The sequence below is a fragment of the Rhinolophus ferrumequinum genome, chromosome 4 (genome assembly GCF_004115265.2).
Source record: "Rhinolophus ferrumequinum isolate MPI-CBG mRhiFer1 chromosome 4, mRhiFer1_v1.p, whole genome shotgun sequence".
Taxonomy (NCBI): domain Eukaryota; kingdom Metazoa; phylum Chordata; class Mammalia; order Chiroptera; family Rhinolophidae; genus Rhinolophus; species Rhinolophus ferrumequinum.
In genome coordinates, this window is record NC_046287.1 from 77,471,505 (window position 1) to 77,487,930 (window position 16,426).

The 16,426-nt window shown below is 43.3% G+C and overlaps 1 protein-coding gene across 3 annotated transcripts in view; it reads left to right on the plus strand.

The window, feature by feature from the left end:
- The window catches only part of ENPP6 (ectonucleotide pyrophosphatase/phosphodiesterase 6), a 113,287-nt gene that overhangs the window by 40,588 nt on the left and 56,273 nt on the right, over positions 1-16,426 (plus strand). For all 3 annotated transcript variants that reach the window (XM_033104862.1, XM_033104861.1, XM_033104860.1), the window contains exon 2: positions 10,381-10,560. In XM_033104862.1, the coding sequence (XP_032960753.1) occupies positions 10,404-10,560 (157 nt within the window). In that variant the 5' untranslated portion in view covers positions 10,381-10,403. The remainder of the gene's footprint in view (positions 1-10,380; positions 10,561-16,426) is intronic.

Here is a 16,426-nt window from a genome sequence, read left to right on the forward strand (position 1 = left end):
CTTTCCTTGTTCTCTCTTTTCACCTTGGTGGTCTAATCCTTGCCTGATCCCTCAGGCACATTCGTTGGTAATTCACATTTGTCACCACCTCTGCCCCAGACAACCACTAATCTATGTGTTTTTACCTTTGTCTTTATGGATATTTCACATAAATGAGGTCATCGTGTGGTCTGTTGGGCCTTCCTTGATTTACTGAGTATAATATTTTTGAGTTCATTCACATGGTAGCATGTATCCATAGTTTGTTCCTTTTCTATTGTTGAATAGCATTCCATCATATGGATATAAACCAAGTTTTTATAATAAAAAATCTCAAAGCTCCAGAAACATTGAAATAGTATTATCTGTGTGCCCTTCATTTGATTCTTTAATCACTAACATTTGGAACATCCACTTTATTTTCACTTGAGAATTGCAGGCTACTGTTTTGTTTTTGTTTTTGCCGAACCAGTTAAAAGTGAATTGCTCACATCATGACACTTCACCCCTAAATAATTCAGCATGTATAGGAGCATAATTCAGCATGCTCCCATATAACCATGTTATTTTCAGATTTTCTCATTTGCCAAAAAATTATCCTTTATAACTTCTTTGAAATAAACAAATCTAATCAAGGTCCAATCAAGGCAGCGCATTTGGCTGCCACATTTCTTTTCTCTCCACTAAGAATAATATCCTTGCCTTTTTGTTTTGTTTGGACTTTCATGATGTTGACATTTTTGAAAAGCCCAGCCAGCTATCTTGTAAACTGGCTGAATTTTGGATTTGTCTGATTTTCCTTCCTGGTTAGATTCAAGTCAGACCTTTTTTTGGCAACCACTATTTTAAAAAAAAATCCAAATTAGGACATGTGAGTTGGAAGAGGGTGATGAGTGTAAAAGGGTCTCAATGTGTTGGCATTCTCGATGAGGGCCACGGCTGCTCTCCCTCTGCTGCCCCACACAGAGGCTGAGATCATGTTTTATATTATTGGTTGGGTTGTCCCACAGGCTTTTACCACGACGTTCATAGGGATACTTTTCATTTAGTTTTGCTGTAGAGGTTGTCCTTGAGATGTTGTTTTGCTATGTTTGTCTTTATGTCTTTGTTATGTTTGACATTCAAAATCTGTGCAAATCGAGACACTTTTGAGAATGAAGAAGTACAAGTGGCCAAAATCCAAGCCTGGTACTCTAGGCAGAGAGAAGGCTCTGGTGGCTCCTGCGCTCGCCCAGAGGCACAGGTGGAGTTGGGACTCACCTACCACCTCCATCGCTGCTGCTCCTTCCTATGGCCCACAGTCACCCCGCTGCAGCCCGAGTTTCTCCCCCCATGGAGCATGTCTTAACACAAGGGGCATTTCTTCCCAGCTTGGCCACCAAAAGGTTCTCCCAGCATGAGGAATGAGGGGGCAGGGTTCTGACCTTCTAGCCTGGATCCTGGACACCTGTCACTGTGTATGTGTGTTGGGGGTGGAGGTGGCACAGCTTGGGACATATTCCCACCCTCTTCCCACTCACTATAGTGAGAGAGGTCAGAGACGTCAGTCATATAAGCTCGTGAATGGACCACGCTGGGGTAAGGGAAGAGAAATTTTCCAAGAGGCAGGGGTAGCTGCTCCTAGAAGGACAAAGGGGTACTAGGTAAGTTAAGTGTCCACTGAAGTGACCGTTACAAACTGGGATAAAAAGAAATCACTGACCTTAGAAAGATAAAAGAAGAGAAGGAGGGTGATACAGGGCTGGGGTTGGGATAATAAAATACCAAATAGAATCAAATTCTGAAAAGAAACTAAAGAAGGATTAGGACCGGGGTGGATGAGGACATAGAAACACAATATGAGACTTAGCAAAGTCCACAAACGGCGGTCGCTCTGGGTTTGGCAGGTTGCGCGGCTCAACATTTGCTGCAGCGACTCAAGGGCCTGCCTTGGGTGCGCGGCCACCGGACCCCGCTGGCCTCGCTCTCTGCCTCGGCCTGGATACTTGGCAGGTTCAGCACCTTCACAAACAGCTCTAAGAATCATGGGGTGCCTTCCCATCGTGAGATGTGAAAACAAAATAGGAGGCTGGCACAAGCGCATGGCTCTCGGCACCACCTTGGGTGAGGCTGCGGGTGGTGGTGATAATAATGACCGCCAGCAGAGGGCAGTGTCGGGCCAGGCATTTCCCAGGCGTAGGGGAGGTGCTTTCTCAGCCATCATAATCTCTGTGGTTAGTTTCTGAATTTGGGATTCACCCCTGGCAAATTTTCGTGAGCAAAATGGGGTGATGCTTCTTTTCTTTTCCTTCAAGGATTTGAGAGTCTGCCTCAGGCGATGATATGTAAATAGGAAGTAAAATAGGTTGCCCAGCCTCATCCCTCTCTAAAGACCACTGACGAGTGCGTACTATTTGATAGCATTGCCCTATCAAATCCCAAAAGGGATCTAGGTGTGGTTGTGCGTTTACCAAGTGCCAACTGTGTGCCAGACATCATGCTAAAGGTTTACCCACCCAAAATTATTTACCCCTGCAAGAAACTATGATTCTCTTTATTTATCAGACGAGGAAACAGGCTCACTAAAGTTAAGTCACTTGTGTGAGGTCCCACAGTTGCTGATGGGATTCAAACTTTGATCTGTTGGGCTTCAAAACTCTTTTTGCTAGGCCACATGCTTTTCATAGGCCCTCAGTGCCTGCCAGTTCTCATCTTGCCTGATGCTTCTACTTCTAACTCACAACACTCTTCTATTCCCATGGTGGCTACTGCTTAGGCAGAGGAACTATCAGTACATCAAAAGGGTATTGCTCACACATAGCCAAGTGATGAATTGCTCATTTGAGTTACTCTTTCATCCCAAAAGGCAAATTATATTTCAACACATTTTCTGTATGCCAAGAGCACCCAAAGAGAATTATGTACACAAATCATTAAGTGAGGTACTATATCAACGCTAAACATTGTGCTGGTCACTTGTGCTCATGGATCAGAGCAGATGACCTGCGGTTACAGCGACGACCTAAACTCTCTTCCTCCCAGGATTTGGGAGGTTGGTCTCACTTCTCTATGGCCACACCTGGTCCAAGGCAGTGAACTTGGACACGCCAGCATCATGCCTCACACATTCTAACAATGGCAAACGAAACTGACCATGCTGACAAAAATGAATTTTCTTCCACTGGCTTCTTAGTAAAAAAAATAAAAAGGGAGGGCAAGGGTTGTTTTGTTTCATTTTGTTTTGTTTTGTAGATCTGTTGGTTTACACTAGATTAAGTCATTGTTTTTGCAGGTGACCTCTCAACTCCTGAACAGCTGAATTTGGTAATTTCTTTTATCAATCCCTGGCCTTACTGGTTGTGGGGACAGAGTCCCAGAGAGCGGTTTCCAGGCTCTCGGCCTCACGTGGAAAGGTGTTGGCTCAGGTAGTAGATGGCCATCAGCTGTGGCTAGTTGGCCGTCAGCTGTAACCAGTGAGCCATTGGCCACTGACATAACTACTGTAGCTATATTGGGATTGGTTGGTTGGCAGAGAAGTGGACTGGGGGTTACAGCTAGCAAGTGGGGTTGGTGGGTTGGTTGGCAGAGAAGCAGACAGCAGATGCCAGCGAAACTATAATGGTATGGACTCCCCATTTATGGCTCCGTGGGTGTTCCTTTTTGGCCTCACCATACCCTGCGTTCTTGTGTGGGGAGCGGGACCAGAGACCCCGCATGACACTGGTTGATCCAGTGATATTTTGATGTCTGGTCAGTGTTGCTGAAGATCATCCCTTGGCCATTCCAGGTCTATACCAGTTGAAAAGCTGGATTGGAGAACGTGGCTTGGATCCAAGACCTAAATACGCCTTTTTTATTTTTTTACTGAATTGAATTCCCCATCCTTATCGCCCACTCCTGCCCCCGTCACAGGTGGGACAGCTGGAAAACTAAAGCTACGCCCTGCTTTGATCAAAATTAGTTTTCAGAACATAAAAAGTATTTAAATAAGAACTCCAAAACTTACATTTTTGTACTTAGCAGGAAAACAATTTTTGTTTCTTTTCCTGTATTCCAATTGTTAAATAATTTCACCAAGCTAGTGCGCTCCAGAAAAATAAAACAGTGCATTCTTTTGAGTCCAGTGACCTCAAAACTCTGAGCATGAGTGTCTCTCATCAAAAATCTCTCCCCTTTAACATTTCGGGTTATTTTTGTAGCAGCCTCTACACCTCATGCTATAATCAAAGCCTGTTAGCTCAGTCTTGCGATATTTGTGATTCAGACACTAATCATGACGGTGTCTCGCACATACATCAGTTAGTTGCATTTAAAGATGTGCAAATTGTGAACTTCGCTTTCAACTCAATCCTTGCATATTTCATTTGAAACCGCTTCTTTAACATACCAAATGTTAACTTTGAATGAGTTAAGGAAATAAATGTATTTCCCAACAGAGGTGGTCCGTACAGCAAATTTCTATTTGTGAGTCAGGTGCTTTGAGCGAGGCATTGTTAATTATTTCAAGTCTCTTGGGTATCAAGTAGTTATTTGAAAATTTACTAAACTAAACAAGGTCAAAGCTAATCTTTAGACCCTCCGATGTTCAAGCAACAGCGCTGAGAGGAGTCTAGTCATGGGGAAGTCTGACTTGTAGAACAGTCTCAGGCTGTCCGGCTCTGAATCACGTATATTGTTACTTCTTGGAGCCATGTCAATTTGAGGTGATGTATATATGTTCGGTCTCTAAAATGAACTCATTCACTTGACCCCCAGATTTCAGCCTTTTGGAAGCCTCCCTTTCCACACTCTTTCCAGAGAGAGAGGGAACATAAGAATCTTGTCTGCTTTGTTAGCATTCCTTGTCTGGTTCGCATTCCCTCCTTTAGAGATACTTTCGGTAATGTTGGTGCATGACAGTCGATTGCAAGAGATAGGAGTGTGTCTGGCTTTCTGGAGCTCTGGGCAACTCCACATGGTTACTTTAGTGAGAGTCTCAGAAGCAGACCTGGATTCTGAGGCTATTCTATTCAAACGGCCAAGCCCTGGTGGGCTGATATGAACCTACCCAGTGACTGGAATGGAGCAGGTGCCAGGAGGGTGTGGGCACTGAGTCTAAGAGACCTGGCTTTGAACTGTGGCTCTGCCTTCTTACCAGCTGTGTGGTCCAAGCCTCATGACTCGGCCACTTTGAGCCTTAATTCTCCCACCTGCAACATGAGGATAGTATTATCTCTCTCTTAGAGTTATGGTGAAGACTGGAGCTTAAAACACCTTATGGAAATAAGACGGGAGCTTAAAACACCAAGTTCCAGATAGATGGGAGGTGCCCAGAACTGGCAACTATTCTTATTACTAAGTTGATCAGCCAGCACCTGTCAAATTGGTTCAGGCCTTTGGCCTTCAGGTTGTGACCCCTCCTGAGTCTCACTCAGCCTCTAGCGCCTCCATGCTTTGCCCCAGATGAAGTGTTACTTGAGAAGGCTGATCCCTGGAACCTTACACCTGGACTGACCTGGTCCATAGAAGTCATCCTGTCGTTGAGGGCAGAAGCTTACGAATTGCATAATAGCCAACACAACAGCAGCAGCAGCAGCAGCCCCCTTTCTGATGGGTTTATTAAGTGCTGGGAGTTGTATTGAGGGCTAGTTCATACACTGGTGAATCAGTGCTAGTAGATCATACTTGTTAGGAGCAAGGGCTCTGGATCCAGGCTGCCTGAGTTGAAGCCTGTCTCCCCTACACCTCCTAGTATAAGACTTTGGCAACTTAACTCTCTGGACCTTAGTTACTTTGCCTGTCAAGTGGAGCTAACGATGGTCTGACCACATGCCTCTCATCTCTTCACTGTGCCCATCATCTCCTAGAGGTGGATAGATTGCCCCCAGCCTGGTTCAGTGTGCCTTTTCACACATAGTTGGAACCCAGCCTTCCAGCGGGTGGCCCAGAGGCCACCTGCAACTCTGAACTCAATTCACCTGAGTGCTGCCTCTGGGTGAAAAGGTGGATGTTCCAAACGAATCATTTCCAAGCTCCTTTATTAATATTTTGCAACCTGCATTTATATTGCCATGTTTGGAGTAAATTGATGTGCCTAAAATATAACTTCATTTTTCACTTTTCAACCAGTTTTTTTGCTATTTAAGTAGACACAGCTATGGTCATCTAATGGCAACACACATGGACCTCAGAAGGACACAACAAATGGCTTTAGAAATTAATGATTGATACGACTTTGTCGGGTGATTAAGAAAGCTTTTGTATAATAAAGAAATTCCTCATTGGCTGTGGAATCTGAGTGTTTACAAACTCTTGGGTCTTAGGGGTAAGGGGGAAAAATAGGAGAAAAACCTTTAACTGTGTTTGGAAATTTTCATACCAGGATTCCCCTCATTTTCACACTGAGAACTGTGTCTCCTGGCACAAATTTCAAAGCCCCACGGAGTTGTCATTTGGAGGAGGAGTAGAAGTAGACCTTCTTTACACCCTACCTGAACACTGCTTGATATCTGTGGTTTATGAAAGCAGCAGGAAAGTTTCTACCGAAGCTTTGAGCAAAGGGTCCAAATAATCAAACTACAGCAAAGCTCTGTTTGGAAAGCCGAAAACAGAGAAATATCAAGAAGTGTCGCAGATGTATACAAATAGATGTGGGTCAGGCAGAAATATGGACATGAGAGCTTGTGGGCTACAGAAGCCAGTACATTGTGTTTCGTTCTGTTCTTTCAGCCACCACTTTTACCCAGGCAATAAAAATGCAAGAGCAAGAGAGAGACAGGGTAGGTGAGGAAGCTAGCTTGAGTAAGAGCAAACTCAGACTGTTACAAACACAGACACCAGCCTTCATCTATTCCTGGGAAGGAAAGTCAGCTCAGCTGGCAGAGAAGATTTGGAGCTGACGATGAGATGGGAAGCACACGTTTCTCTGCTGGCTTCTGTAAAAGGCAATGCTTCCCAGCGCAAAGGATGTCACTGGGGACTAGTATAGCATCTGTGAATAAACCTTTGAAGAATATACCCTCCCATTACAACTCAATGCCCAATCCACCAAAAGAATGAAACCTACTTTCTAACTAGGGGTTTGAGATGAACTTCTTCTTGAAGGAACTCCACTCTATATTTGGAAACTCTTTAACTTATATAAGGAAAACTTGTTCCAGGATCGTCAGGTACCATTCACTCACAGGAACTGAGCAGGAATCTCTCCATTCCAGTGCATCACTCCCAGCCTTTGGAGAAGTGGTGAGTCTTAGGAAAGTGGAATGGATCATTTATCTCCATAGGTCTGAGTTTCCCTTAGAACAAATGAGCTGCTCTGGGCCAACCTAGACCAACCAGTATGCTAGATGGGAGCAGGAACCAAAGCCATCTTTGGGGTTCTTTGGAACGCCCCTAAAAAGTGCCATAATGATAATCTTTGAAGCTCACCTGAGTCAACGGGTACCACCAATTTGATTGGTATGTAAAGGGGTTACTAAGGCTAATGCTAGATCCTACATAATTGTCAGGAGAGAAGATTCATTATGAAAAACGCTAAGGGACTCAGATAACCACAGGAAACGAGATTTTGTCATTTGAAAATTTAAAATATGCGATAACTGTGTTTTAACTGCGCACATAAATCCTATCTCTCCTCAGTGAGGTCCTATGGGTGTTTCTAAAAAAAAAAAATGTGTAAGAGGTGGAGAATTTAGTTTAGCAGACACACAATCTAGTTAGACAACAGCTCTACAATTCATAGGAGGCTTCTCGTAATTTTTTACCCAGCACTCAAACGAGGCTGAGAAAGTTTGCAACCATTGGGGTCTAGAATGTTGAGTATGACTATTGAAAATATTAAAGACATTTTGTGGAATGATATTGTGGGGTTTCTGAGGTAAAAGTTTTGTAAAAGCTATATATGCTTTAGAATTTTTCGGTGTTTCATGCTTTTTTGAATGCAGCACCTTGTGAAAACTGAATCTCAGGAGGCCCCTGCTGATATTTGGGTTTCAGACATCACTTCTACAATAGTTGAAACAGTTCAAATTAAAAGCAGATTCCTACACCCCTCCCACGAGGTATCTCTCCCTAATATTCCCATAGCTGACGCCCTCAGCCCTTCCAGACCTTTCCTGTAATTCATGTAGAGGTTCTTGTTGGTTCACCGACTTCAGTGACGCTTTCCACTCCCCTTCCAGTTTGGCACGCTTCCTCAGCGTCTGTGCACACGAGCTCTGGGTGAGACACTCTCCCTGTACTTGGGAGGGTGTTAGAGAACATCTAGAGAAAGACTGTAAAAGAGACCTTTCCCAACAAATACCATCATGAATATCATGCCTTGTGAAAAGGGTGAATGAGCATCATTAGGATGATAAAAATGTTTTAGATATGGGATGCAGTATTTTGAATAAAGGACATACATAAGAACTTTTACTTATGAGAGGGGTTCTCTTAATATTTGTCGTGCAAGGCGTCCTGCGGGAGACCCTGCTCGCTGCGCCATTGTCTCGCGGGGCGGCCTGTGGGGTCTCTGGTCCCGCTCCCCACATAGGAATGCAGGATATGGTGAGGCCAAAAAGGAACACCCACGGAGCCATAGGTAGGGGAGTCATACCACTATATTCTCACTGGAGGCTGGATCCACACTGTCCGCAACCCGCCATCCTAAGTGCAACCCGTGCTTGCCAGCTCAGCCACCACCTTCTTGCTAGCCCCCATTTGCAGCTAGCGTAGCCACAGCAGTTTTATTAGTGGCCAATGGCTCAGTGGTTACAGCTGATGGCCAACTAGCCACAGCTGATGGCCACTTGGTCACAGTTGACGGCCATTTACTACCTGAGCCAGCACCTTTCTATGTGAGGCCGAGAGCCTGGAAACTGCACTCCTGGCTCTGTCCCCACAATATTATTAAACTTTGATATGCTAAAAGGGGTAACAGTTGAACCAAGAAGAAGTGTGCCCCTACTTTCAATGTGTTAAAACATACTAGGAATTATCCTCAGCAACAGAGTGGGTGAACTTTCTCATGTTCTCAAGTTAGGGCTGCAGCCTGGTCCCCTTCTCAGCCCCAGCCTGAGGAGCCTGTCTCTTTTAGGCAGAGGACCCTCTGTTGAGTATTACAAGGCACTTTAGAATGGGGCCACATTTATTCAGATTGGAATCTCTACACCTATCACTGTGTATAGTCCATGGGAGCATTTAGTTAATGTTAGCTGCGGAAATAAATACATAGAGCGAATAAGTTCCTTAAGCATTGGAGAATTGACTCAAAGTTTTCATTTTTATTTTTAAAAATTTTATCAGTTCATGTATACAAGTTTTGGTTAGGGTCAAAAACCTAACTCTAAATCTCTGGGTAAAAAGCACTCTTTTGCTCTCTGGGCTTTACATTCAAAGCATGATTTGTGCAATGCCTGGGTGCCTGTGATGAAATCAGAGGTTTTTCCTTTATGTTATATGGCATCTCCAAATTTTCAAAATTGTATTTTATGGTTTCTCCTTGTTTCTGTTTAAAAATTAAATGTGTAGTGTGTGCGTGTATGTGTGTGTGTGTGTGTGTGTGTGTGTGTGTGTGTGTGTCTTGGGAGGGGGGTCAAGAAGAAACAACAACAGCAAACAGACAAACAAAAACGCCACTTTGATGAACCAGTCAGCTCAGTGAAGTATGTTTCATCCTGGTGCCAAATGATACTCACTAAAATTGCAGCAATTTTTGATGCCCTTGCCAATGTTTGTGGTATTTTTACTTTAAAGATGTAACAGATTGCTCCAAAATAAATAATTTAAGCCTAATATTTCAAAAGAGTCCAAGCACTTGCATCTTTCACTTTTGGCTTCTCTTCTGGGATTAAGCTGTGCTCAACAGAAGCAGCCCTCATGTCTAGATAACACTCCATTTGGAGGGCTGTTTTCTTTGTTTTTCAAAGCTGAATCTGTTTTTCACCATTCTGTTCCAATGTCCTAAGTTCTATCACTGTTCAGCACTGAAGCGAGAACTCCCCTCACACAGGAAAAAAAGGAATGAACCTCATAGCTTGTGATCTTGTGGGAGGAGAGTTTGGAATTGGTGCCGAGAGAACTCTGGGCTGGGAACTTAACCCAAGTTCCACAGGAATCTGTCATTCCAGTGCTGATTCATATGTAGACTTCAAACCACGGACAATGGGTCAAATTTTGTACACAGTGTGCTCCGTTTAACTTAAAATAGCTTCAGACTTGGCAAATTAACTTCACACCAAATGACCCCCTCCTCAGTTATTGGACTTCTCTCTCGATTGTTTGCCTTTAATGTACAATCTAAGAGAGAAGAAACATCTATGTTTATAAAGAAATCAAAAGCAAATCTGTATGCTGTTCTGCACTTGCTAAATGTGCATGAATGGCTTTTATAAATGGAAAACAGAGAGAAAACGTCAAAAGAGCTGAGCAATAAACTGACAGCGTTGTGTTCTATTAATGCAGGCAGACATTGTGAGGTCCATCAGATGATCGGGAACTACATGTGGGACCCCAACACCAACAAGTCATTTGACATAGGTGTCAACAAAGACAGCCTGATGCCTCTCTGGTGGAATGGATCAGAACCTCTGTGGATCACGCTGACTAAGGCCAAAAGGAAGGTCTATATGTACTACTGGCCAGGTGAGTACCTCCAGGCCCTTCCAACTTTCCAAATCTCTAAACACCATGGAGTCTCTGAGGACAAAAGACGTAGATGTCATGTTTGAAGACCATGCCAGCATTTGGAAAATGGGATCTTTATTCAAGAAATATCTTTTATGGGCATATTTTTTTAAAAAGCTTTGCTTTGATCTCTCTAACATCAGGCCAGGCAAAATACCATTTCCTGATTCCCTGGGATCAACAGTGTTGCTGCAGTATGTCATACTTTTTCATGTGCAAAATTTTAGATATACAGAAGAGAGAAGTTATAGGATGCTTATTTGCCTTATAAAAGAATTTGGCATACCACTTCTATAGATTTTGAGCTCCCCTACACAATATTGAAAAGAGGATTAAAAACACTTACAACCTTTTGGTAGTGCACTACTTGAAATCCCCTTGTAGTAATATTCCTCCTGTACATTGTAGATCAATGAGAAAGTAAATTACTTGACTTACTGAAATGATGTAAGCAATCATGCAAACTGCCCTGGCTGCTGTGGGAAGTCTTTAGGATACTCTCTTCTTGGCAGTCGGAAATCTTTCATTAAGGATGAGAAGATAACAAAATCGTCAACTTACATTTTCTTCCCATTGGTGAGATTCATTCTTAGGTTAGTGGGCAATTTGACTTTTTCATGAACATGGCTGTAGATACTTTTTCCTAATTCTTAGTGGTGTGATAATGGTGACTGTCGTTTTGGAAGATGACAACAGGGGAGGTCTAGGAGAAATGAAAGGATAAATAGTGAGAAGCAGCTGAGGGAATCTCATTGGCCTGGGTTGGAGAGCAGCAGCAGCAGCCTGATAGAATTGTGAGAGCATGGTGGAAACAATGGCAGGCGGGAACAGTGGCAGGTGGGGACTGTGAGAGTGGAGAGAAGGATGAGTAAGCCAAGGTTGAAGCACAGATGGCCCACACTGAGGGCGTGGGCCTTCAGCAGGAGTTTGGAAGAGTCTGTTTGGAGGTGGTCACATGGAGAACTGCTCAGGGCCCTCAAGGCTACACCAGCTCTCAGAGGAGCATAAGACACAGACAGATGGAGACCATGGAAAGTCATGTGGTGGTAAGTGCCCTGAAAGCTGCCACAGAGCAGAGACTGACATCTATAGGAGAGACTTGGGAGGCCAGAGCAGGCTGCATTAATTTAAAACTGGGCAGAAGATGAGACGTTCTCTCTTTGCTGCATCTACTGCGAGGATGAAGAGACTATTCTCAGCAATCAGACGGTGGACATTCCAGAAAATGTGGACGCACTCTGAAGGGACCACAGTTACTGTGAAGGGCCCCAGAGGCACCCTGCAGAGGGACTTCGATCACATTCATGTAGAACTCAGTCTCCTTGGAAAGAAAAGGAGGCTCCGGGTTGACAAATGGTGGGGAAATCGGAAGGAACTGGCTCCTATTCACACTCTCTGTGGTCACGCACAGAACATGATCAAGGGTGTTACCCTGGGTGTCCGTTACAAGCTGAGATCTCTGTGTGCTCACTTCCCCATCAGCGTTGTTATTCAGGAAAATGGTTCTCTTGTTGAAATCCGAAATTTATTGGGTGAAAAGTATACCTGCAAGGTTTGGATAAGGTCAGGTGTTGCTTGTTCAGTATCTCAAGCCCAGAAAGATGAGTTAATTCTCGAAGGAAATGATATTGAACTTATATCAAATTCAGCTGCTTTGATTCAACAAGCCACAACAGATAAAAATAAGGATATCAGAAACTTTTTGGATGGTATCTATGTTTCTGACAAAGGAACAACAGTTCAGCAGGCTGATGAATATAAGATCTGTGTCGTCCAGCTACAGAAACACCAAGATGTCAAGTGATTCCTCAGACTTACTTGTGATATTTTAGAGATGCAATAAAAGTCATGTGTTGAAAAAAGAAAAAAAGAAACTGAAAAATAAAACTCGGCAGAAGAGCAGACAGACACAGATACAGTTTCAGGGGCAGTGGTAGAGTTTCTTCAGAAGACACATGGGATTCTTTCCATAGCAGCTACCTTGGCTGACATGATAAGAAGCTTTCGAGGAAGGGAGGTGTTTCAGAGAGCTCCATTATCTTAAATGGAGACTCAGTATTTCACAGACTTGGGCGTGAGATCAAGGAAACAAGACGGCACATCAGCCAAGATGATCAGACTTTCTAGAGGAGCCAAGCTCAGAGTTCAGCTCAATGAGATGAGACCTAAAGCCAAAAGATGCGGCTGCACTTCGAGGTCATTCTCAGAAATCATTGTGAACAGATACAAGGGCCCACATGCATAGGCCTAGGAGAGGGGACATATTGGGCCCAGTGCCTCAGGGACCATCTTAAAGCAAATCTAAGGACAACAAATGAATATTGCTCCAATGCCATAGGGCCATCTTTCATAGCATCTGGTTCACTTAACTTTCTGCGTCTTGGAACTTGAGCATTTCGTGCTCCAAAGAGCTCCTCTCCCACAATCTCTCCCCAGCACCCCACATGGCTCCTTCACTTATGATCTGCTGCCGATGGCCTGTTGGACAGCCATGGATGTCAATGCTCACGGAAAGCTGGGGGGAGGTCCTAAAGGGAGGCAGGTGTCATATTTCAGATTTTTCTCTGCAGAGCAATTACAAAGCATTATTCTTTAGCTCATCCTGGAGAATCTGGCTCCTTCATTATAATAAACAACTTGAATTTTTACACCACTGAGTGTCTAAAAAATCTCGAAGCTTATTTGCATGCAAAATACCTTGTTGCTCCTTCCAAACAGCTCCTTACGGACCAGAAAGGGCCAATCACTTCCTTTGATTCATAGTTCAACAGCTAATGGGATGTGATGCTTTAAGTTCACTTTATAGTGTTAACTATCAGGAGGAAAGAAGCTAAAAAGATAGCCTTCCTAGAATTTCTTCAGTGACCTAAATGAAAATTGGTTAAAGATCTGGCCATGTTGAAGTCTTGTTAGAAATTAGATGAAAAGTCTCCTGTTTCTTAGACACTGTCCAGTGCTTCTAAACTGGATATACAAATAAGGCTCTCTGAGAGCTAGTGATCTCTGGAGGCTCTGTTGCCCAGCCCAACCAGGAGTGCTCTGGCACCTTCCACTCTTATTTGTTGACAGCTGAGGAATTAAGGGTCACTGCTTTCCTTTCTCCCTTCACCTTGGTCCCCTCCAGCCACAGCTAATAGCCCAGTGAGTGTTCATTTGTCTCAGGAAGATTAAGTGAAACGCAGTGGCATTTCTTCTAAACATGCCTTGATTTTATTTTTCTTCTCAAATCCTCCTCTTCCTCCTCCACTCCCCACAGGACATTGTGCAGACCTCTCCATGAGGCCTGGAAAATCTTCATTGCTCCAGTGATCTGTGTTATGACACTTTGAGTCTCGCCATTAAGTCAATATTTAGAAGTGCAATTTAGAAATGGCAGTAGTTCAAGTCTTCCTGTCAGGTAGATAAAGAAGCAGACTGAAAAATTGATCAGTGGTGAAGCGTCCAAAATACCACACCTCAAGTCTTGAGAATTTAATATTGTAAACAGACCCTTTATTACCCCACCCAATGCTGCCATTGAGTTGTTCAGGGAGAAATGTGACTCAGGAAATTATCCCAGGCCCTAAATTGAATATTTTTGGGGGAAGGCCCAGAGAAATCCATCAGGAACTACATAACTTAGAACCTAGTAGTGTTCTGCTGAGGATAAGAGATAACTGTGTGTCCTTCACTGATTTTATACCCCTACTCCATCCCTCTGATTTGAGGACAAAAGAATTTTACTGAAGGGGGAAAAGGAAGAAGCTCCAATGCTCACTTCATATTGAGAGTAACCCAAAGCAGAGAAGGATGCTTTTTTCAGACAATCAGTGCTACCTTACACAGTGGTAGCTATTTTTAAATTTTATTCTTATGGCTATTGTCAAATACAAAAAAGCAACAAAAAATAACAACCTTTTAGGAGTCTGGTTAAAACTCTTTGGAGTAAGTGTTTGAAGAATCTTATGTTCTACATCATCCATCATGCATTTTGCAGTGTTAACTTCTAACCTCAAGCAGTCAGCAGGACTTGAGGGCAACCATTCATATGGCCCTGGGATGGTGCTGGGTGTGGTTCTGGGCTCTTCTAGTGGCCTCTTCTTGTACTGTGCAGGTGTTCAGGTGAAAAACACCTTCTATGTGGGGAGAGACACACTTTCACCTGGCTTTCCCTCCCATGGTTCCCAGAGGTGGGCTGGGTGAGGTGTTAACGGTGGGTATTTGACTCAGCTCCTATAAAGTTTTGGTTTTTAGAATCTAGGTGATTGCATCAAGGTAAGTAAGGAGACAGACAGGATTGGCTATTGAAAAATTGTGGGTTGTTCACAGCATCTTCCCCTTTCCAACTATGGTGGGTCCCTGACAACCTTCAGCTGCATTGAACTTAGATGCAGACACTGAGGTACAGGGAGGATTAGGAGCCCAGCGTCCATCATGAAAATGTGTGAGGTAACGCTACGGCTAAATTCTTTGACTCTATGGATGTAACTTCAAACATCTGGATAAAAACCAGAACTTTTTTTTTCAGGCAAACATCTGATGTTGCAAATACAAGGGATCCGGATTTTCACTAAAATTTCCAATAACCTCTCCAATTTAGCATTAATGGTTAAGGTGTATGTAATTTTAGAACCGGGAGCGGTCTTAATCAATATGTAGTTTGCTACTTCCGACCCTTGTAAATCAAGACCTCTTTAGGAAGCTGATCAAAACTATGGATTCCCTTTCCAGAAAAAAACACACTCAGACATACTACACTCACAATTTTGTGCCCATGTAATACAAGAGACTACAATAATGAGGATTGCCAAATGGTCTTTGACATGGCAACACATATATATCTATAATATCTAATTGATATGATTTTTTTAATGTGATGGAAACATGGATTAAAAACTCACCAAAGTATCAAACAAAGCCCAAGCTCCTATAATTAACATTTGGCAAGAGTAGGCTTGGGTCAAAATTCTCTAAGACTCTGAGTTGAATTCACCTTGAGTCATTTCCTTTATTCGTCGGTAACTTCGGTAAAATCTGCATCACTGTTGTTGTCTGTCTGTGTCAGCAAGAAGCAAGTACAAATTTGCATCTCAAGTTTAAGGTTGTCTCAAACAAGTGATCTTCAAACACATTCTGCAGGATTTCTAGGCAGCAACCGTTTCTGCTACAGAGAAATTGAGTGGGCGTTTGATCTCTGGACTGCTGCCTGCAGAAGCAATTCCTTCAGCATTCGAAAGTTTTCATAGCTGTCTAGCCATATCCAATCTCTTTTTGTAGGATGGTATCTTGGCCACAAGAGCTCAGCATCCATTGTTTCAGCATCCATTGTGGTAATTAGAAAGCCTTAAAGAGAAATCCAGGGATGAACTTCCATTCTTCACAAATCGTGGCAAACGTGTTTCTTCATAAAACATCTTAAAAGGGTGTGACTCAAAGCCCAGGAATAGGTTCTCAGGAAACAACTATGAGCAAAACCAGATACAGGCTCTTCTCACCCCATCACCCTCTCCCCTGAGAATTTACCATCTAGTGTAAGAGACAGATGGTAATCTGACACCAGCCTAAATAAGTATAAAAGTATACCTGTTAAAAGTATAATAATGAAAAGCATATTGCATTATGATATCATCTAATAAGGGATCTGGTTTCATCTGAGAGTGTGACATGAGTTAGCACCTGAGAGGTGGGTAAAGTGGGGGAGTAAAAGCGGGGGAGTTGGTGGAACAGAGCATCCAGACTGAGAGAATAGCATGTGTTAAGGTCCTGGAAGGGATGGGAGAAGCACAGAAAGTTCAAGAAACTGAGAGGTGAGGATGGATGTGGTGTGGAAGAGGTAGAGAGAAGC